We start from the raw sequence: 23306 nt of genomic DNA, 5'->3' as shown, positions 1-23306 counted from the left end.
CCCGGATCCCCTCCCCCCTGGGCCCGGATCCCCTCCCCCCTGATCCCAGATCCCCTCCCCCTGAGCCCAGATCCTGTCACCCTGAGCCCAGATCTCCTCACCCTGAGCCCAAATCCCCTCCCCCCTGAGCCCGGATCCCCTCCCCCCTGAGCCCAGATCCTGTCACCCTGAGCCCGGCTCCCCTCCCCCTGAGCCCAAATCCCCTCCCCCCTGAGCCCGGATCCCCTCCCCCTGAGCCCGGATCCCCTCACCCCTGAGCCCAGATCCCCTCACCCTGAGCCCGGATCCCCTCACCCCTGAGCCCGGCTCCCCTCACCCCTGGGCCCGGCTCTCATGAGGCAAAACAGCTGAGCTGTGCCCGGAACGTCCATATTCCTATCCCCCAGGTGCCAACTGCTGTCACCTCGCGCTCCTGGCTGACCAGCTCTGCCCGCTGCAGCCTCCGGTCCTACAAGCACACGTGGTCATTTATTCCTGCCCAACCTCCTAACTGCACTGAGAACTTCGTGAGTTTGGGACTAGACGGCCCCTTTCCTGGCTAAGACGCGGTCACCGGCTGTTCCGTGGAGGTGCTCGGCCCGCGCTGAGTGTGAGCGCATGGTGATGAACAGCGCGGCACTCTGCTGTGGTGGTGGCCAGCGGGCCAGCAGCCTGAGGAGGCGCCGCCAGTGTGGGAGGCAGACCTGGGGGCTCTGGGGGCCACCTGGTGTCACTTGTGGGGGTCGTGAAGTTTGACCCTGCTCGCCTCCTACACCATTGGCCACCTGCCCCCTCCAGGTTTGCATTTAAGACTCTGGGAGCAGCAGGGTTGTGAACTCAAGCGCCCCCTACAGGGCATCACAGAGAGCACGATGTGTGGAGAACACACGTGCATTGTGACATGCCCCTTTGCCATGCATAGTATATCAGACCATAAGACACGCGAATGGAGCCGGGTGTTGGTGGCGCACGCCTTTAATCCCAGCACTGGGGAGGCAAGGCAGGTGGATCTCTGTGAGTTCGAGGCCAGCCTGGTCTACAGAGTGAGTTCCAGAACAGCCTCCAAAGCCACAGAGAAACCCTGTCTCAAAAAACCAAAAAAAAAAAAAAAAAAAAAAAAAAAAAAGACACGAATGGAATCCCATCGGTACATGAGAGCTGAGGTACGGTGACCACGTGTGTGCTGTGACTCCCCTCACTTACCCCAGACACGGTGGTAACCACCCACAGACGATAAACAAAACTGGAGTTCAGGGCCTCTCCCTGTAGATGGGCGGGGCCGCCTCCGGAGGAGGAGGAGGAGGAGGAGGAGGAGTGCTGACATGTTTAGGGCTTCCTTCCCCCACCAAGTGATGGGCAGGCGGGTTGTTCGGGTTGTTCGTGGCGTCTGGTGGGGCAGCTGCCGGGTTCGCATACTAGCCAAGCGGCTGGCTGGCTGGCTGGTTGACTGACAGACAGCTTTCACAGGCCGGTCTCTGACAGTTCCCAGGGAATTCACAGCCCAGACTGAGCTGACAGGGAACTACCCAGGTGAATCGAGAATCCTAATCACAGAGGCAGAGAATGGAATTGCTAAACACAACAAGAAGCAGCCAGGCCCATCGGGCCGGTGCCCATCAGTCAGAGACAGGGAGATTCCTGCTCCCGTCCTCCCAGAGGTCCTGCTATGGACGCATGCGTTCCCCAAGTTCATGTGTCTGACAACTCAGTCACCTGATTCATAGGATGACGATACCCGGGAGGGAATTAGGGTCAGTGGGGTCCCGAGGCTAACCCCACCCCTAGCTAGGATAAGAGCCTCAGCAAAAACAGAAAGCACGAGCTGGAGCATGGCTCCTGGGTAGAGCACTTGCCTGGAATCCACCAGCAGAGCGAGGGGCTTGGCTCATAGGGGAGGGCCTGGTGGGCTTGTACGAATCCTGGGGTTCAGTCCCTGGAAGATGGAGGTAGGAAGGGGAAAAGCAACCTGAGTTTGCAAGCCCGTGTGCCCCCTGCCAGGAGCTGCCCTCTGCCATGCTGTGTCTGGGGTCCTGGCCCAAACTCTTGGGCTCACAGCCTTTAGGACCGTGAGCCAACCGAGCTGTGTTCTAGCCATTACCAAGTCTCGGGTAATTCAGGACATGAACAATGACAGACCCTCATCTGACTGAATTCATCGAGGATCAGGACACCTGGAGGACATCAACCCAGAGAAGCCACCGCATGGACAGCTGCTGCTGTCACCTGGGAATGGCCGGTCTGAATCCCACGCCCCACAAAGTGCCGTGCCAACCACAGAGCCAACTTCTGGGTCCAGGGACAGCTGACATCTGTGTTGGGAGCAGCTCCACACTCGCTGGAACACACACACACACACACACACACACACACACACCCTGCACCGTGACCAGTCCAGACAGCACCCTGTAATCTAGCAATTTAGCAAATTGAATTTCCCTGTGAACACACGTGAGGATTTAAAGCCTTTTCGTGGGGTTTCCTTTCATCCAAATTTGGTGCCTAGAGCCCAGGCTGGTCTCTAATTGCTGAGCACTTGGGCCTTCCGATTTGCATCTAATCTGCATACATTAATGGCCTACCCGTGCTGAGGTACCCGTTCACCATGAGGCAGCCAGAGGTCCCTGGGAGCAGGGACCGCACCCCCCCACCCCCGGGGGCCAGAGTGACCTGGGCTGGTGGGAATAGAGTGTCCACAGCAAGGCCACAGGAGCAGGACCCCAGAAGGCAGCAGGGTACAGCCGGCTAGAGGTGTCTACATCAAGGGGAGGCAGGGCTTCATGGCCACTGGGCCGTGAGTGGCAGTAGACCCTTCCGCTTGGGCTGCTCCGTCACCTGACCACCCGCCTGGCATCTGCCACTCAGACGTCAGCAGGTCCTTCCAGGCCACGGAACTGCACTAGAGAAATACCTGGAAGCACTGCCGAAATAGCTCAGTTGGGAGAACGTTAGACTGGAGAAATACCTGGAATGGGCTGATGACTCCGGCCAGAACCCTAGCCACCATCCCTGCAAGGAGAGGCCCAGATCCTATCCTACATCTGGTACCAGCACAGCGTGTTAGCATCAGCCTTACCAAAGGCGCTTATGGAGTCCCTGGAGTATACTAGGCATGGCTCCAGTCTAGCTAAGGCAAAGCCCCTCCCCTACAGACATCGCATTTCAGCACAGTCCTTCAAAGACCCAAAGATCCCCACCCCACCCCCCGCCGCCCACCCCGGGTTGCCAAGATCTAGTCTGCTCCTGCCCTGCCCTTAGGACACTCTACAGAGCTTATCTCCTGATCCGGGTTGAATTTCATGTCCCTCCCCAGTGCTGACGTCTTCACCCCCAGTACCCATAACTGTGACCACACGGGCTCTCTGCATATGTAACCAAGTGAAGGGGGTTCTGTGGGGAAGACGGCCGTGGAAAGAAAGTAAACAGAGACTCAACTTATGTCACCCAAACCTAAGGGACACCCCAGAACTGCCAGAAGCTGGAAGAGACAGGAAGGTTCCTCTCCAGAGGCTTGGGGGCCAGTGTAGCCCTGCCAACGCCCTTATTTCTCTAACTTATTTTATGTATGTATGTTGAGGGGTTTACCTGCATGTATGTATGTGTACTCCATACGCATATGCCCTCAGAGATCGGAGAAGGGCATCAGATCCCCTGACGCTGGAGTTACAGAGCCACCACGTAGCTGGGAACCATCCGTGGGTTCTCTGCAAGACCAGCCAGTGATCTCAACCACTGAGCCATCCCTATAGCCCCAACCCCTTCGTTCCCGGACCCCCGTCCTTCGAAAGGAATGGAATCCCTTTGGCTATTTTCCGTAGCCCTGTTTGTAGATACTTAGTGGCAGCAGCCCACACGGGACGGGAAGCCCGTGGTAGCTAGCCCAGGGGACACCAGCCTTCAGCTACGTGTTGCTGTAAATATAGGCATTGCTGTGATTAGCACTTGGAGCCCTGTGTGATAAGAATAAAAAGGACCAGCCTGGCAGAGTGGGTGGGGCTTACCCAATCAGTTGAAGGCCCTGGAAAGAAAGGAAAATTCACATTATCAGAGAGAGAAGTCTGCCTTCGGACAGCTTGACTCGACCCTCCTACCTTCGTAAGCTGTCATCACATGGCAAACTCCTTAAATTCCTCTCTCCTTCCCCTCATCTGCTTCTCCTCCCCCCTCTCTCTCTCACACACACACACACACACACACACACACACACACACACGCACACACAGAACACGCGTCACGGGTGGGCTTCTCATCGAGAAGTGGGAACAGCTGAATACTCACTTGAAACCCGAGTGACCAGGGACACCAGTGCCTCTGCTCGCCCTGGGGGGACGTGAGGGGTGGCCAGCGTGGGCTCGGTGCATGCAGCGAGGAGGCTCCCAGGGTCCTGACTGAGCCAAGGTTTGGCTGCCCAAGCCCTGGGGACTTGCCTGGGAAGCCCCGATATGAAGAGACAGTATGGGCAGCCAGCTATGAGGCATCTTCAGCCAGAAGTTCCGAGGAGGTACAGAAAAGGGAAATAGCTCCATTAGAAAATTCCATAAGTGAGGGGGGGAGCTGGAGAGATGGCTCAGCAGGTTCAGAGCCCTGACTGTTCTTCCAGAGGTCCAGAGTTCGATTCCCGGCAACCACGTGGTGGCTTGCAACCACCTTGAATGAGATCTGGTGCCCTCTGCTGGCACGCAGAAGATTGTACACATAATAAATAAATAAAAGGTTAAAAAAGAAAAGAAAATTCCATAAGAGGCAGGCGGATCTCTGTGAGTTCGAGGCCAGCCTGGTCTACAGAGTGAGTTCCAGGACAGGCTCCAAAGGCACAGAGAAACCCTGTCTCGAAACCCCCCCCAAAAAAATCAAGACTCTGGAGCCCGCCCTCTGCCTCTCCCGTCCCCACCCTTCTGTTTTTGAGTCCTCCACAGGGGCTCTCCCTCTGTGGACACAGAGTCAGAGTGGCGGGGCTCGCTCAACACTGCCCACCAGGATCGAGGACCTGGGTAGCACAAGCAGCTGTCACCTGCGTCAGACACAGTCTGCGTGACACACAGTCTGACTGCAGATATGGACCTGGTCGCCTCCCCCGGTTTCTCCTGAACATTAGGGACTGGGGTTTCAGCGTGGAACCCAGTAGGTCTCCTTATGCCCCTGCCGGGGGTACACGTAAGAGCCTATTACCCACTAACCCCCTGTGCCAGCGGAGCCCCGCCTCAGCTGTCACAGACGCAGACCGCCCCTCCTGGTTGCTTAGGAGCTGTGAGAGCCACGCTGGCTGGCACACACCTTTAGTCCCAGAACTTGGGAGGCCGGGGGGGGGGATTGCAGGTTTGAGACCAGCCTATGGTAAGGCTGTTTGAAAAGTAAAATAGAGGACGGAAAAGGGGGGAAAGGGGAAGGAAAGAAACCTGGGCTTCGTGGGGCTGCCGGTTTGGCTCAGTGGTAGGGCCCCTGCCTAGAATCCCCCAGTGAGGGGCTGGGAGTGTGGCTCAGTGGTGGAGCCCCTGCCTAGAATCCCCCGGTGAGGAGTTCATCAGTAGAACACCTATGCATGAAGTCCTGAGTTCCCTCCTAGGTACCACCCCCCCCCAAAAAAAAGAAACAGAAAAGAAGAGAACAAAGGGATGAGCCTTACCTATCATCATCGGCCTTTGCTGCCCCTTAACAGAGAACTGGAAAGGGTTTCAGCCAAAATGATGAGGAGAGAAAAAACCGCCAGGCACTGAAGAGTTCACAGCATGGAGCACATTTGGCAGACTTCATAACTCACGCCTTGTTTCTTCTCACGTTCTGTGTGTTTCTTTGAATGTCATCTGCCCAGAAGGAGAAAGTAACTGTTTATGTCCTGCTGTGCAGAGGGCTGGAAGCACCCTTACAGACTTTAACACTGCAGGTAACCCAGACACAGAGAGAGCAGAGAGAGAGTGTGGCTGGCCTTGAGGGTCTCCTGTCCTGGGTAAGGGAAGGAGACAGGCACATGGCAGTATCTGTGTCATTGGAAGGAAGACGGGGCTGGGGAATCACAGCTCATGCTGCCCAGAAGGCTCACTTCACTGTTGTTTTTCTGGGGTGAAATCTAGGACAAGCACCCTACTACTGAGCCACACCCCAGCCCCTCACTGGGGAATTCTAGGCAGTGTCTATACCACTGAGCCACACCCCAAACCCCTCACTGGGGGATTCTAGGCAGGGGCTCTACCACTGAGCCACACCCCCAGCCCCTCACTGGTTAGTTGTAAGCAAGCACTCTACCAACAGAGCCACACTCCCAGTCACTGGTTTCTCTAAGTTGATTCAGGCTGAGTTTGAACTTGTCTAAGCCATCCTTGGACTGGGGCTTCTACTGCCTCGGCCTCTTGAGGCTTAGGATTGCCTCCCTTCACCATGCCCTGCTAAATTCGGTTTTTATCTAAATGTTTGTTTAGAGCCTTGGGGGTGGGAGCCTGACGTGGCTATATTGAAGCCATAGCCTCCCTCTTCTTTTTTTTTTTTTTTTTTTTTTTTTGGTTTTTCGAGACAGGGTTTCTCTGTATTGTTTTCGAGGCTGTCGGTCCAGCCTGGCCTCGAACTCACAGAGATCCGCCTGCCTCTGCCTCCCCAGTGCTGGGATTAAAGGCGTGCGCCACCACCGCCCGGCTCCTCCCTCTTCTTAAGCGCCCCACGCTGCGGATGCATCAGAAGCGATGGTGCTGCTGTCAGTGGTCCTGAAGTGTGGCATTTGGGGCATGCACCATACTCCAGCCAGGACACCTGGTTTCTGACTTTGGCTTACCCAAAGCTTTATTCCACAAACACACGGAAAAGCCGCCCTCCCCGTATGAGAACAGGGCCGCTGGCAGCGGGCAGAGCCCCTTGTATTTCCTTCGTGACAGTTCTGCGTCCTCGGAAGTAGCCGTGTGGGAACCAGGTTCACCGTCACCTAACGAGCTGCCCTGAGTTTCGCGGTTGGGATTGGACGGCTCTGGGCACACTCACGGCTCCACCCGAGATCGGTCCTCTTACCTGTTACTCACTGCAAGATAAAATTGATTTTCCTAGGGGGCCGTTGCACCCAGCTTGGCTTGGTGGGCAAAATATGTTTGGGGTTGTATCCAGGAGGGGGTCCCCCTTACCCTGCGCCCTTGATGCCCCAGGACCGGCCTTCTGTTGAAACTCCCTGGTGGCTGGGAGGCAGGGTGCACAAGACAAGGTCGTGTCCCCCCCTGCACAGGCGGAAGGGGACAGGGCCCGCAGCCCCAGCAGCCGCAGCCTGACTTGGCTGAGTGATGGGGGAGCCTTCGTAAGCGGCTCTGTCAGCCCCACTCCTGGCCAAATTTAGCGCGACTCCTTTGCTCCAGCAGAGAAATGTGGATAGGCGCCGTCGCCGTCACACCTTGACAGGTTGACAGGAGTGACAACCAGAGTAAATCCCCGTATCTGAGGCTCTGAGGGGAAGAGGTGATTTAGCAGAACCCGCTGCTGCCGTCCGTCGCCAGAAGAAAATAATTAAGGAACGCCGGCCGCCGCCGAGGTGGAGAGGGAACCTGGGGCGGGCGGCTGCGGCAGGCGGGTCCCTTCTGGTGAAGGGATCTGTCATTGTAGGCAGCAGGAGGGGACCCCACACGCCAAAGAGAAATGAGCTCTGGAAGCTTGTGCTGAAGACGGAAGATGGGGTGAGGAGGGGAGGCTGGGGAGGCTGGAATGGGCTCAGGGGACACTGGGCGGGGCTTTGCTCACCCCACTTCTGCACAGAGCCCCACCCCCCGCCGCCCCGCCACCAGGAAGGCTTGTTTGGACGCTTTCTTATGTGTATATGTGTGCTCGCACACACCCAGGACGGTGGACCTTTGTCTCAAAAGGGCATCGCTGGTACCCAACCCAGCAGAAGAAAGTGAGCGCGCCCAGGTCCGCCTCTGCTGCCCTCTGTTAGTGACCCCCACGGGCTCATGATTCGAAAGCTTGGCCCCCAGCCTGTAGTACAGTTTGGGGGGCCATGGTGCTTTTAGGAGGTGGGGTCTGGCAGGGAGGAGTGGGTCACCAAGGGTAGAGCTTTGAGTCTGTACCGACTCCTGTGGGAGGAGTCTGCCTGATGCTCCTGTTACCATGACTACCATCTGCCTCCCCTTCCCATGGCGGACTGAAACCTCTGAGCCCGTGCACCAAAGTAAAGACGTCCCCCTCGTTTCTGCCAAGCGCCCGGTCACAGCAGTGAGCAAGTTCCCGATACTTTACCCCTCTTGGGAGTTGAAGAAGATTCCAGAAACTATGTGTGGTAGCCCACGCCTACAGGCCTGGCAGGGAGGGAGAAGCAGGAGGACTGTGCATGTGAGGCCAGCTTGGTGTAAAAGTGAAACCCTGGGCCGGGCGGTGGTGGCGCACCCTTTAATCCCAGCACTCGGGAGGCAGAGGCAGGCGGATCTCTGTGAGTTCAAGGCCGGGCTGGACCGATAGCCTCTAAAACAATACAGAGAGACCCTGTCTCATAAAAACCAAAAAAAAAATAAAAATAAAGTGAAACCCTGTCTTGGAAAGGAAGGTTCTGGAGTCTGGGGAACTGGCTGTGGTCATTAGTTCAGTGCCTGTCGTTGCAAACTTAAGGACTGGAGTTCTGCTCATGAGCATGGTGGTGCCGGGACGCGGGGTCCCAAGGGCTCATTGGCTCAAGTGGTGAGCATCAGAGTCAGTGGGAGACGCCCCCCAGTGATGGAGGAAGACATGTGCATGCGTGTGCACGCACACACACACACACACACACACAAGGGCTCACTGGCTGAAGTGATGAGCATCAGAGTCAGTGGGAGACGCCCCCCAGTGATGCAGAAAGACATGTGCGTGTGTGTGCACACACACACACATACACACACATGGGTGCTCGCACGCACGCGCGTGCACACACACGTGCAGACACACACAAAGGCAATCACACACACATAGAAAAGATAAAGTAGAGAATGGTTGAGGAAAAGACCAGATGTATGGACATGCCCACACACAGTGATGGTTCCAGAGGACTCAGGGCATTTAGGCTTCCGTCCCAGAAGGAGGCTTTGCCGGTCCCCCTTGCTTGCTGATGAATGAAGGGTTCGTGTGGCGCAGCCCCAGACTGGGCACCGTGAGGTCCAGGTCGCAGCCCTGAAGCCAAGAAAGGAACTGAACCCCTTGGAGAGTCTGGGTCAGTGAGAATCTGGCTGTCCTTTTGCCTGCTTAAAATAGCCACTGTCGGGGCTGGAGAGATGGCTCAGCGGTTCAGAGCCCTGACTGTTCTTCCAGAGGTCCTGAGTTCAATTCCCGGCAACCACATGGTGGCTCACAACCACCTTGAATGAGACCTGGCGCCCTCTGCTGGCCCGTAGGCAGAAGGCTGTATACACAATAAATAAATAAATAAATAAATAAATAAATAAATAATAAAAAATAGCCACTGTCCTCTCCCCAATACACAGAGACATCGGGGGACTGCTGGCTTACCAGAACCGCCCCTTCTCCGTCAGGAGCCGGTCGGGTAAGCTGGGCACAGTGCCCCCGAAAATGCTGGCCCTCACTCTGGCTCTCTGCTGTGTGAGGGGCAGCTGTTCCTCTGATTGCAACCAGAATTCAGCAAAGTTTCAGAGCACGAATGCCCACTCGGGGCTCAGGATCAGAGTCCCTGACTGTTGAGGATCCCTCAACAGAAAATCCGCCTTCCCAACCAGCTGCCCCCAATACACCAAATGATCTGAAGCGGAGTTCAGTTCCCAGTCCTGGCCAAAGGTTCACGTTCCTAGACCATGTTGTCTTGGGTGGCCCCTGCCCAGCCCAACGGGACCTCTCCGGTGGGCAGAGGGGACATTCCAGAACTTGACCAATGCCGTGGCTTGGATAGGAAGTGCCCCGCTAAAAGGCTTGACTGTGAGAGGTCCTTCACACCCTTGGGTGTTTGAGCACTTGGCCACCTGGTGGCGCTGTTTGGGGGCTGTGGAACCTTTAGGACGCACGGCATAGATTATAGTTATAGTATTATAGGGGCTGGCTAGAGGTCTGTACCCAGCCTCCTTGGCTGGGGTCTGAGATCTTTGGTTTCCGGTCGGCTGAGATAAAACAGTTCACTTCCCGATTCCAGACAGGAGCCAAGCCACCCGCCATGCAAATGTGAGCCGGAACTAAATCCTTCTATATTTTGTCTCAGTAACAGCAGAAGTACTTATTAGTACAAGGTTCATGTGTCAGAGGCTTGGTCCCCAGCTCTTGGCCTTCCTTAGGGAGTCCTGAGAGCTTTAGGCGGTGAGACCTAGCTTGAAGGAGTGAGTCGCTGGAAGCAGGTCTTTGGAGGTACTCTGTCCCAGGCCTTTTCCTGGGCTGCTCTCTGTTTCCAGGTCATCTGTGAGATGAGAAACTCCCCCTCTACCCCGTGCTTCCAACAAGCACATGAGGCCAAGAAACCATGCACTGGTCCCTCTAAAACAGTGGCCCTCAAAAACTCGTACCTGTTTTGCATTTTTTGCTTGTTTTTACATCCATTCATTTTAATTTTCCGTATACCTGTGTTTGCTGTATGTGTGCAGTGCCCGTAGAGGCCACAAGAGGGCGTTTGAATCTCTGGACCTGGCTTTACAGATGGTTCTCGGTTGGTGTGTAGTGCTGGGAATTGGACCCAGGTCCTCTGGGAGGGCGCGTTTCCTCTCTTACTTGGCATTTTGTCACGGCAACCAGGAAAGTAAGTGACACGGTCAGTGACATACAGATCCGCTCTCCATCCTCCCCGCATCGCCAGTCAGCACGCACCCATGCCTCAGCTCTGCTCACACCTTTAGGGGACACCAGGATGAGCCAGGCGTGGACGGACATCATCCCCCTGGCTGTCCCAAGAAGGCCGAAGCTATGCTGGGAATGCCAAGGCAAGGGAACCTCCCGGGAGTCCTGGAGGGCTTTTCTTCCGAGGGCTTGGTCCCTGCAAAGTATTGTTGCACTCAAGAGTGGAGCCGGGTGAGGTGGACAGGCGCCGAGAGGGGCTGGACGGAGCCTTCGGTTCAGTTACTTTGAAACTCAATGACGGGGTGGGGTGGAGGGTGGCCTGAGGGAGTCCTGCCTGTTGGGCTGGGCAGGTACGGGGTGACTTCCGCTGCTCAGCAAATCTCTCCCCTCTCTTGCTTTCCAGGCATGAAGCTCAGCATCAGACCCCAGCATGTAAGTTCCAATAACACCCCAAAAAAGCAGCAGGTGCCTGGGGGAAAGCGGGAGAGGAAAAAAAAAGCCAACCCCGGGGACTGATGGTGAACCCGTTCCTAAGGAGACAAACGTTCAGGGTTCTTTCCCGGAGCCTTGGGAACAAATCCCGGGGCTTTGGATCCATGCATTTCCCTTCCCTGTGAGATGACGCCTTTGGACTCCGCAGTAAATCTGAGCAAGCCTCCTGCAGGCCGCCATCTCCCACCGCCCACCCTGGCCAAGCCGACGTTTCTGGGGTGACTGCGCCACCTTGCGGTAGAAATTATATTGGTCGTTCAGGTGCCACATTTACGCAATACTGTGTGGCCTGTGACCGGCCAGGTCTTAACAACGCCAGCCTGTCCCAACTTCCCTTTCCTGAAGACAAACTTAAGCCAGAGTGGTTAGAGCCCCCCCCCCCGCCGTGTGGAGGGCCAGGGTTATGTGTCCCCTCCGCGCCCAGTTGTCCTAAACGCCCCCTAACCACTTCTCTTCCTGCCCCCAGGATGGCCACTCGAGGATACCCACAGAAAGGGTCACACGAGACCCACCCAGCGGGTCCCCAAGAGGTCTGCAGCTGCAGGTGCCTGACCAGCCTCGACCTCACGCGAAGGCGGCGGCGGCGGCGGCGGGGTCTCCTTTGCGACTCCGGCGGCAGCGCAGGCGGAGACTGCTCATCAAAAAGATGCCAGCCGCGGGGACCGCGCGAGGCAACGGCTCGTCTGAGACCTTTGTCCAGCCGAGACCCCACTCCACGGCCGGACGCTGGGTCAGCCTGCACCAGGGCCAGCAGGAGCGCAAGCGCGTGATGCGAGAGGCCTGTGCCAAGTACAGGGCCAGCAGCAGCCGCAAGGCCGTCACCCCGCGCCACGTGTCCCGCATCTTCGTGGAGGACCGCCACCGCGTGCTGTACTGCGAGGTTCCCAAGGCAGGGTGCTCCAACTGGAAGCGGGTGCTTATGGTGCTGGCGGGGCTGGCCTCCTCCACGGCGGACATCCAGCACAACACGGTCCACTACGGCAGCGCCCTCAAGCGCCTGGATACGTTCGACCGTCAGGGTATCGTGCGCCGACTCAGCACCTACACCAAGATGCTCTTCGTCCGGGAGCCCTTCGAGAGGCTGGTCTCTGCCTTCCGAGACAAGTTCGAGCACCCCAACAGCTACTATCACCCCGTCTTTGGCAAGGCCATCCTGGCCCGCTACCGCGCCAACGCGTCTCGGGAGGCGCTGCGCACCGGCTCCGGCGTGCAGTTCCCCGAGTTCATCCAGTACCTGCTGGATGTGCACCGGCCCGTGGGCATGGACATCCACTGGGATCATGTTAGCCGGCTGTGCAGCCCCTGCCTCATCGACTATGACTTCGTGGGCAAGTTCGAGAGCATGCAGGAGGACGCCGACTTCTTCCTGCATCTCATCCGCGCGCCTGGGAACCTGACCTTCCCGAGGTTCAAGGACAGGCACTCGCAGGAAGCCCGCACCACCTCGAGAATCACCCGGGAGTACTTCGCGCAGCTCTCCTCCCTGCAGAGGCAGCGCACCTACGACTTCTACTACATGGATTACCTAATGTTCAACTACTCCAAGCCTTTCTCGGACCTGTACTGAGGGGGTGAGGCCCGCTGCTGGCCGGGGCCGGGGGAGGGGGCTCTGTCTGCCCAATCACCTGCGCCGCCTGCCTCCGCGGAGGCTCCTCCCACCCGCTAGGAGCTGAGCTATTAGCGCGGGGAGCCTCGGAGGATGTGGCGTGTGGTTGGCCGTGACCCTAGGTGGGGGGACAGAGGCCCGGACATCGCACTGCCCCACGCCCGTTACTTCGCTGCCGAGGCTGAGCTTGCTGCCCAGTGATAAGTTGGACGCTGCAAGAGCTCGGCCAAGACGCTGACCAGGGAAGCCTGGGGAGGGGGGTCCCGGCGGTAGGGGATGCCCTCCATTCCCTTATCCTTTGCCTTGTACCACACCATGTGGTTTGCTGCTTTTCTATGACCCAGGGGAAGGTCTCAATAAAGCACAGTTTTCAAAGCAGTGACGTCCACTCCGTGAGGTCGCGGGGACCTCGCCCTACGCTTTGGGGAGTTTTAGAATTTTGCGTTTTCGGATTTGTTTTACTCCTGATCATACGTGAGCAGGTGCACAGGAGTGCAGGTGTCCGTGGAGGCCGGAGGCGTCGGATTCTCCCAAAGCTGGGGTTACAGGCAGTTGGGAGCCCCCTTGTAGACACTGGCGACGGAACTCCTGGTCTGAACTACAGGAGTGGCAGTAGCGTGAGCTCCTAACCGCTGAGCCAAGTTCCCACCTCCTGCTTTTGTTTTGTTGAAACAGGGTCTTGCCCTGTAGCTCTGGTTTGGGGGGGAGGGCATTGTTCCTTTCTTCCGGTCAGCAGGACCCCCTGCGGTCCCTCCTAGTGGAAAGCCCCTGTGGGAAAGACAGACCCATCCCCACTGAGGGAGTCGAACGCCCTGTGTCACACCCAGGCCCTCTGAGGACTGCTGGAATAGGAGCCATGTTCTCTGCCCGCTGCCAATGCCCGTGATTCTCATGGGAGGGAGTGACGCTGTCCCCAGCCTCCCCGATGGACGGACAGACGTCTGCTGACTGAAGCTATCATCCGCACATCCCTGACCCTGACCATGAGCCCCCCCCCACTCACCTGACCAAACGCTTCAAGAGTGGCAGATCACCTGTCCTTGAGGAACCAGCCTTGGGGAAGGGGAAGCAAAGCTACAGGGGAAAACACCCCTAACGCGTCCGGTTGCAAGCCAGAATGGATTCCGAAGTTGTCACAGGCCAGAGTGACACCAGAAGGGTCCCAGGGGAAGTACTGTTGGTGCTTTGCATGCGGTGGGGACTGTCCGTAGGAGAGGAAAGCACTTGGTTTTGTTTGTTTGTTTGTTTGTTTTGGTTGGTTGGTTGGTTTTTACGAGACAGGGTTTCTCTGTATTGTTTTGGAGGCTGTCGGTCCAGCCTGGCCTCGAACTCACAGAGATCCGCCTGCCTCTGCCTCCCGAGTGCTGGGATTAAAGGCGTGCGCCACCAACGCCCGTCGAGGAAAGCGCTTTGTATCCGACAGAGGCAGATGTCTTTGCCTGTATCCCCGGGCCTACCGGGAACCTCTGCCTGCCTCCTGGACCTGTGTGTGGGGCAATCTGCTGGTCCTCCTAAAGTCGTTCCCACTGGCGAGGTTGCTGCTGTTGGATCCCTAAGAAGAGACAGCACTGACACCCCAGGGCAAGAGATGGTGCCGGAATCCAGTTAGCCTGACTCACTGACTATAGCTAGTACATCTCCATTCTGCCTCCACTGTGGACTCTGGAATCTTCCATGATTGGAACAAGTAGCTGAGGCCGCATTCTATCCTGGAGCCCCGAGCAAGGGTGAGGCTGCCCTCTGGTTGCAGCTGGAGGTGACCATCTGATAGTGAGGGGCAGGGAGGAAGCTCAGATCACAGCCTGGGGGACTCGAGATTCATTTAAGGCAGGTGTCCAAAGGCTCGGAAAGCCAAGAAGGCTGTCCCTCTCCCTGAGAGGAGGCAAGAGAGGCCTGACTGACTCACTGAGGCCCAGCAATAGCAGGGCCTGCGCTCCAGCACTCACAAAGCGAAGCTGAATTCACAAAGCAGAAAGCATTGTCCCTGGGCGTGGGTGCATTTGGCAGAGCCCGGGGCGGAGTGTCAGGTATAGTCTGCAGCAAGAGGACACCTGGAGGCCGGGCTGGGCAGCTTGCCCTGTGGCTTGGTCTACTTCTGCTCAGGGCCAAGCAGGAAAGAGAGAGAGAGACAGAGACAGAGAGAGACAGAGACAGAGCGTCAGGGACAGGCTAAAGATAAAACACGTTTTGCCAGGCGTTGGTGGCGCACACCTTTAATCCCAGCACTTGGGAGGCAGAGGCAGGCGGATCTCTGTGAGTTCGAGGCCAGCCTGGTCTATAAGAGCTAGTTCCAGGACAGTCTCCAAAGCCACAGAGAAACCCTGTCTCAAAAAACCAAAAAAAAAAAAAAAAAAAAAAAAAAAAGAGTGAGTTCCGGGACAGCCTCCAAAACAATACAGAGAAAACAAAACAACACAAACAAACAAAAAAAAAGCTAGTTCCAGAACAGCCTCCAAAGCTGCAGAGAAACCCAAAAATAAAAACGTGTTTCAGGGTTATTTTTCAGGGGCACCCAGGCTTGAGCGGGGCAGATCTACATGCAATGTGTCTGTTACTGGTTATAAGGGAGGGGAAGAGGACACAGAGCTCTGACAATCGTAATCACCACCTTGATGGCCCCCAGCAAAGGACATCAGCTGCATGCCACAGGCCCAGCCCTGAGGCCCTGCCTGGAATTCACCGCAGTATCTCCAGCCTCACGGGCTTGGGACAGACGGTGCCCCACAGGAAAGAGAGCACATGCATTCATGTGTGTCATCTGTCTGTCTGGGGCTCTGTGTGGCTCCCTGTGGCTGGGTACCTTGTGTGGGTGGGACCGTGGGCAAACCTGCGCCCCCCTCCCTGGCAGCATTGTGTATTCATTACCCAGTCCTGTCCCGCGTGCCCACCATGCCCCCCGAAAAGGGTCTGCCTGACCAGAGACCTAGGAAGGGTCACTGGGGTCAAGAAAGCTCATCAAGTTTGGAGAGTCACTGCCAGTCTCTGGTGCCCCCCTCTAACGCGATCCATCCCACGGTGCCTCACTAGGACACACACACGCATGCGCACACCCACACGCACGATCCCCACCGCGTCTCTGGGTGGTTGAGCTTCCCTGGATATAGAAACCGTTGTCTGGAGAGTCAGCAGCAGCCACTGCAAAGCCCATGGTTGCTCCTTGGTCCTGAAAATAGAATCCAAGGCCCTCAAAAGAATCCCTCGGGGAGACAGAGGACATTCATAATCTAGACAGGTGGACCCAGCGAGCCGAGCAGGTAGGACAGGCGGCTTGACTGCCACCAACAGGGACATCATAGATGCAGAACCACTCCTGACCAGCAGGAGGGGCTAAGTCTTTGCTTCTAAACAGAGGCTTGTGCATCCCTAGTTTGACCACCAGGTGGCAGCAACGTCCCAGAGTTAGGTAGTGAACGGCTGGCCAGAAAGACTTGCACCTCCAGAGTCTGTACGGTGAGATTTTTGCCTCCACAGAGCCCCTGGGAAGACCCCGGAGGCTACTTTCAAATCCATCGGTTCCAAAAGAGCCTATCTCTCCCGATACCATGCTTCCCAGCACCTCAATTTCTCTCACCCCTCATATTGGCCCCAGATGAAGGTCACCAACCCTAGGCAGCGGAATGTTTTCCCGCCCATCCAAGTGGTACCCGGTATCCTCTGACCTCATTGGCAGCCTGCATAAAACACACACACACACACTCACACACACTCACACACACACACACATCCTCACTGACACAGCCGTCACGTACATGGACACGTGCTCATACAGTCATGAGCGTCACCTTTCCCTGTGTTTAAACAAACGGGTCTGCCCGGCGTTGGTGGTGCACGCCTTTAATCCCAGCACTTGGGAGGCAGAGGCAGGTGGATCTCTGTGAGTTCCAGGACAGCCTCCAAAACAATACAGAGAAACCCTGTCTCGAAAAACCAAAAATAAATAAATAAACAGACGGGTCCTATTTCCCTCCCAGCGCCCAGTGTTCTCCACCATCCATTCACCCGTCTCTCTGCCTCCTCCTTCTCCAAGACATAAGGACCCAAGCACTGTCCTTAAGTTTCCCATCAACAGAACACAAAACTAGAGTCACGCCATAAAACAAACCAACGAACCAACTAGGCATGGTGGTGCACGCCACGTAATCCCAGCACCTTACCCAGGAGGAAGGGCTCAGAAGAGTCTGATCATGAGTTTGAGACCGGCCAGGGCTGCCTGCCTAGTATGACCCTTCCTCAAACACAATACACGAGCCAGACAGTGGTTACACATGACTTTAATCGCAGGAGGCAGAGGCAGACAGATCTCCCTGAGGTCAAGGACAGCCTGGTCTCCAGAGCGAGTTCCAGGACAAGCCAGGGCTACACAGAGAAACCCTGTCTCAAAAAAAAACCTTAAATAAATAAATAAATAGATGTCTTCCTTTTCTAACTTCCCCACCAGAACTCACCCCACTGACTCTCCTCCTCCGCCTCCTCCTTCTCCCCCCTCCACCCCTCCCCACTATCACACCCCTCCCTCCCCTGTCTGACAGTCGATGTGGCTTCTTCCTCCGCCACCGCCGCTGCCGCCTCCAGTATTCTGAGTCCAGCAGCCAGCCAGTCACCTGCCTCGGAGGAGAGCTCACCACCCCTACGCGGGGCTCCCGATTTACACCACCCCTGACCTCAGCGACTCTCCGCCCAACCCCTCTCAGCCAAATGCCTGCCCCGCGTCTGCCTCAGTCTCCCGATTTGAGCCTCTCCTCCTCCACTCTGGGGGTCCTGCCTCCTAAGGGTGTCCTGAGTGCGCTCCCTTTCGCCCCTCTGTCTTCTCTGCCTTCTTGTTTGTGTCTTGAGGTAGTGCCTCGCACCATGGCCCAGGCTGGCCTTGGATGCACTAAGTAGCCCAGGCTGGCCTTGGATGCACTAAGTAGCCCAGGCTGGCCTTGGATGCACTTAGTAGCCCAGGCTGGCCTTGGATGCACTAAGTAGCCCAGGCGGGCCTTGGATGCACTTAGTAGCCCAGGCTGGCCTTGGATGCACTAAGTAGCCCAGGCTGGCCTTGGATGCACTTAGTAGCCCAGGCTGGCCTTGGATGCACTAAGTAGCCCAGGCTGGCCTTGGATGCACTAAGTAGCCCAGGCTGGCCTTGGATGCACTTAGTAGCCCAGGCTGGCCTTGGATGCACTTAGTAGCCCAGGCTGGCCTTGGATGCACTTAGTAGCCCAGGCTGGCCTTGGATGCACTTTGTAGCCCAGGCTGGCCAGGCTGACCACCCTCCTGCCTCCACCTCTGTGGCGCCGGCGTCAGGATCATGCACCACCGTAGGCCAACCAGGTCCTTTTCCAAACTATCTGAGCTGTAATCTACACCCACGCCATTGCCCTCTCTGGCCTTGGCTCTTGAAGTAATGGCTGGGTGTGGTGGCTCTCGGAACTGAGGCAAGAGAAACGCTCTGAGTTCAAGGCCGGCCTGGGCTACACAGTGAGTTGTAGATCAGACAAAGCGAGGCACTGTCTCAGAAAACATCAGCAAAAAGGCCTACAGGAAGTAAAGGGGCTTGCCGCTAAGCCTGACGGCCCGAGCTCAATCCCCGGGACCCACAGGACGGAAGGAGGGAACTAACTCTTAGAAGTTGTGACCTCCACGGTGAGTGGCAGCATGCACACACCGAATAAAACCAAACAGATGCAGTAGATTTTTTAAAAAAGAACTGGGGATATTGGCCATGGCTTGGTGTATCGCCTTCCTAGACTCCCCAGTGAGAGGCTGAGGGTGTGGGTCGGTGCTTTAGACCTCAGGTTCAAGTCCCAGCAGACACACGCAAAACGGTGCTATTTCCAGGCTTACGCCACGCTGCTCTGCATATTTCATGAATATATTATTTACTTGCCATTACCACCCTGTAAGATAGATACGGTGCAATTATATCCTCCCCAGATTTTTACGGATAAGGACTCTGAGACACAGAGAGGTTAAACCATTCGCCTGAGGCCGCATAGCTACCAGAGGTCTGTCTCCGGTTTCCATCGCCAGGCAGCTTGGTCTGGTGGCCGGTCCTTACCGTTTGAATACTTTGGCTGCTCCAGTGGGGGATGGTTGGTGAGAACAAACTAGGAATCCAGCGGTCTCTGGAGCAAGGGAGAGACAAGCTTCGAAGGCAGCCGGGATTCCAGACACTGGAATGGCTGCCGGAGGACTCTGGTGAATGCCCCCACCCTCCACCCCCCGCCCCATTGTCCGACGACAACGTGGGGAGACCAGAGCCGCCCCCCAGTCGCCCACCCATCCGCTGTGACAGGAGAGAAGGGGACAGGTCCTGAGTGGGTTAGTGCCGTGCCTGGAATCTAAGCAGTCCAGAAGCTAAGACAGGATGGTCTACCCTGAGGAGTCCATCCTGGGCTACACACACAGCAATCCCCAGCCAGCTTGGGCTACATGAGAGACCCTGCCTCAAAAAGTAAAAGTGAGGGATGAGAGCAGGAGGAGCCAGAGGAGGAGGGGGAGGGAGGGGAAAGATGGGGAGGGGGAGGGCAAGGAGGAGAGGGAGGAGGGGAGGGGGAGGAGGGAGATGAGGAGGGGGAGGAGGAGGAGGGAGATAGGGAGGGGGAGGAGGGGAGGGGAAGGAGGGGGAGCAGAGAGGGAAGAGGAGAGGGAGGAGGAGGAGGGGGAGGGGGAGGAGGAAGAGGGAGATGGGGAGGGGGAGGAGGAGGGGGAGGGAGGGAGGAGGGAGATGGGGAGGGGGAGGGGGGAGGGGGAGGGGGAGGAGGAGGGATCAATCCTAACCAGCCAGGTCTGGGGAGTGGAGACAGGGGTGTGGAAGGGGAGATATGGAACCTTCTCTTGGGCTGACAGGGAAGATGGCACAGGGTAGACAGCTCAGGGGCAGTGGGCAGGACCTGTCCCATCAATACATCCTCTGGGACGTCACCCACGATGCCATGAGCCCCCGCCTGCCTACTATCCACCCTTCACATGCCAGACTGCAGCTGCCCAGCAACGTCTGTGTGTCTGTGCAAGCATCGAGCCAGCCTGACACCCTGGCCAGGCGGTAGCTGTCAGGGTACAGATTAAGGCATCTCCTTGGGGCACAGAGCCCCCAAAAGGGGGCGCAGGGGATGGAAAGAGTTCATCCAGCATCTGGAAGAGAGACCCAGCTGCTCTCAGGGATAAGTGCGGGTGGCAGTCCTTACTGCCCCTGCCCCCCCCCCAGACCTGCTTGTCCCCGCCACTGCAATCAAATCCAGGCCAGGAGCAGAAACTGGGGAGATCAGAGTTACTCTCCAAACCCATGCACAGGTTTTTACTTTGCCTTTTATTTATTTCTCCTTAAATCCTGTTTCTCTCCCTGAGGCATCTAATCTATTATTTAACATCGGATTGTACGATTGAAACTCCCAGGCAAATTGAAAATTATTTGTGTTGGAGGTTTCAGGCATGATGTGCCGAGACTACCATTTCTGGGGGACCCTGAGATCCAAGCAAAGGCTAAGTCCGGGCACGCGGCTCTGATCCAGGAAGGGGTCGGGCAGAGAGGGGCGGTGGGCAGATCCAAGGGCCTCGGGCACCTGGGGCCAGCTGCCTAACACACCCAGAACTTCCCGCAGCTCAGGGCCATTAATCTCCAAGCAGCCTTCCACTGGGGAAATTCTGTTGATGCCTCCCACTGGCCAAAGTCCTCAAGAGACTCAGCAGGTGTGATCAGTCACCTGGCCCCGCACCCACCCCGGGGAAAGGCCTCAATCACGGGAGAATTAATGACACAGGGACAAGGGTTCACCATCATTTCTCAGACGTTAGCGCGCTCCATGGATTGGCAGCCAGCTTGGCTAGCCTCAGGGAGTCTGTGTAAAATGAGCAGGGACCACTGGAAGGTGGCTGGGGGGCAGGGCTTGGGGTGGCCTCAGGGGGCGGGCAGTGATTAGGATTGGTGCATCCCAAAGATGGACAAGTCTTGAGACATCATAGTGCTATGTTCAAAACCAAGCGCCAGGAGGCTGAGGACACAACCCAGTCAGTAAAACCCTAGCTGTGTAAGTTCAAGGACCCGGGTTCAGATCCCCAGCTCCCACGTGCAAAGTAGGTACCTTGAAGGGTGTCTGTCATCGCAGCACCAGGGAAATGGAGATTCAACACCCAGAGCTGGCCTGCTAGCGGCCAGCCTAGCTGAGCCCCGGGCTCAGTCTCCCGGTGGAGACTTGAGATCAAAGAATAACCTAGAGAGGAATTGAGGAAGACGCTGAATGTCAACCTCTAACCTCCATACATACATGTGATTCATGTACACACACACACACAGGAATCAGGACCACCCTTTGTGGATGGGTTTGGACCCGTGGGAGCAAATGCAATCGCTGTGAACCTCCCCTTACCCGGGCAACGGTACAGAAAGTATAGAAGGAGACTACCCAGGAGGGTTGACACCAGCTCCCGGGTAACTGTTAGGTCCCAACAGGGAGATTAGAGTGTGCGCTGCCCCAGGAGGTGGTAAAGAGCTTCGAGGCTACCATGGTTCAGCTTCTGTATCCCAAAGGACCGTAAGGGAACCTGAGTCTGGCCTGGCATCGCAGGCCTTGGGTCCAGCTACCCAGGCAGTTGGAAGCAGAACAGTTCGAGGCCAGCCTGAGGAACACTAAGAGAGCCCATCTTAAACTGAAAGACTAAGATGTCACTCAGGGGCTTGCCTGTAAGGTTTAGCACATTCTGGATTCCGTTTGCAGAATCTCGAGGTTCTAGAACCCAAAATCAGGGTGGCAGTAGCCCAGAGCCACCCCCAGCTGTGTCCTCACAGAAGGCTAGCAATAGGAGAGCAGCCTTGGGAGATGCTCTGAAGGACATCCACGCCAGTCTTGAGTTCTACCCTCATGACCTCAGCCCTCCCAAAGGCCCCCTGGGAGTGAGGTTTTTAACATAGTACCCTATGTGTGTGTGTGGGGGTCGAGTATTCATGCCGTAATTTCTACTTACATATACGGTGCTCACCTGTGTCAGACCCTGTGCTAAGCAATGCTCTCTTTTGGTGGCAGCACCCAAGTCGGGACCCAGGGCATCCAGATCCCAGGGAAGCATGGAGATTACCCACATGGCCCATCGCCGCCCAAACGGCCGCTAGAGACTTCACTGTCTGCTGTCCGCCTGTGGTGGTTTGAAAGAAAACAGCACCCTTAGGGTTATTTGTTGGTTTTTTTTTAATGGTTGGTGCCCAGTTGGTGGAACTGTTGAGGAAGGATCAGGAGGCGTGGCCTTGTTGGAGGAGGTGCGTCACGGGAGGGGGGGCACGCTTTGAGGGTGGGGGGGTGGGGGGCTTTGAGGTTTCAAAAGCCCACGCCATTCCCAGTCAGCTCTCTCCTTCTCTGCCTGCTCCTGTGGATCAGATGCGAGCTCTCAGCTAGTGCTCCAGCGCCATGCCTGCCTGCCGCCGTGTTCCTTACTGTGACCCTCTGGAACTGTAAGCAACCCTCCGATAAACTCTCCTAAAAGTAGCTTTGGTCGCGGTATGTCTTGACAGCAGAAAAGCAGATAAGACGCCAGCCCTCAGCCACACATCCGGGTGACTGTGCTGACCCTGAAGCCGTGACCCCACCCTTTTAGGCAACTGCATCCTACTGCTCCCTAGCCTACCCAGGAATGCTGGGCTAGCCTGCAGTGCCCACCAGCCTCTCGGGGCTCTGCACACCGTGTTTGGCCCCAGGGTGCAGCCGTCAGGCATATTCACTCACCCCTATTAAGCCAATTCTTGCAGAGAGCTGAATAGAATCAGAGAGAGACCCAGTCTGTCTCATGGCCAAGACCAACATTCAGACTAATGTGAGTATATTGAGAGAGAGCACATGTGTGTGTGTGTGTGTGTGTGAGAGAGAGAGAGAGAGAGAGAGAGAGAGAGAGAGAGAGAGAGAGAGAGAGAGAAGTAGACCTCCTACAGAGACTATGTCACTATTCAGAGTCCTCAAGAATACATGCAACTTTGTCACAGACCGCAGACACACAACATTCCCAAGGAGGGGGACATGGTGTTCCCATCTTTAGGTAACGACGGTAAGAATCAGACATTGTTCCAGCAGCACCGTTCAGTGGCGAACGACAGAAGCTCAAGGCCACCAATTCCACATGGAAAGGACCTGGCCAGAGCTCAGATGATGACTGGAACCCAGGGCCTGAGACACTTGCATAGCAGGGGCTCTTTCTACAGGCGTCCCCTCTGTCCCTGTTCTGTGCCTCTCTCTGTCCCGTGGTGGACCTGCTTCCTCTACCGTATCCACAGAGCAGCAGCCAGGGCTCAGGGAAGAAGTGGTCTTATCTTCATTCTTGGTCCCAGCCTTGGAGAGACCCGACAGTCCAGGTGTTCCAGATCTGGAAATTTTTTTTTTTTTTTTTTTTGGTTTTTTGAGACAGGGTTTCTCTGTGTTGTTTTGGAGGCTGTCCTGGAACTCGCTCTGTAGACCAGGCTGGTCTCGAACTCACAGAGATTCGCCTGCCTCTGCCTCCCAAGTGCTGGGATTAAAGGTGTGCGCCACCAACGCCCGGCTCAGATCTGGAAGTTTTGTCTACAGAGGTTGCC

General features: G+C 56.4%; 1 protein-coding gene across 4 annotated transcripts in view; it reads left to right on the top strand.

Moving 5' to 3' along the window:
• Chst8 (carbohydrate sulfotransferase 8) overlaps nucleotides 1-13150 on the top strand; it is a 133696-nt gene extending 120546 nt beyond the window's left edge. For all 4 annotated transcript variants that reach the window (XM_005081774.4, XM_040735503.1, XM_040735502.1 and 1 more), the window contains 2 exons: nucleotides 11078-11106; nucleotides 11633-13150. In XM_005081774.4, coding sequence (XP_005081831.1) covers nucleotides 11078-11106; nucleotides 11633-12733 — 1130 coding nt within the window. In that variant the 3' untranslated portion in view covers nucleotides 12734-13150. The remainder of the gene's footprint in view (nucleotides 1-11077; nucleotides 11107-11632) is intronic.
• The last annotated feature ends 10156 nt before the right edge of the window (nucleotides 13151-23306 follow it).

This window comes from Mesocricetus auratus, unplaced genomic scaffold (genome assembly GCF_017639785.1).
Source record: "Mesocricetus auratus isolate SY011 unplaced genomic scaffold, BCM_Maur_2.0 Super-Scaffold_100046, whole genome shotgun sequence".
NCBI lineage: Eukaryota > Metazoa > Chordata > Mammalia > Rodentia > Cricetidae > Mesocricetus > Mesocricetus auratus.
This window is presented reverse-complemented; position numbering and strand designations above follow the sequence as displayed.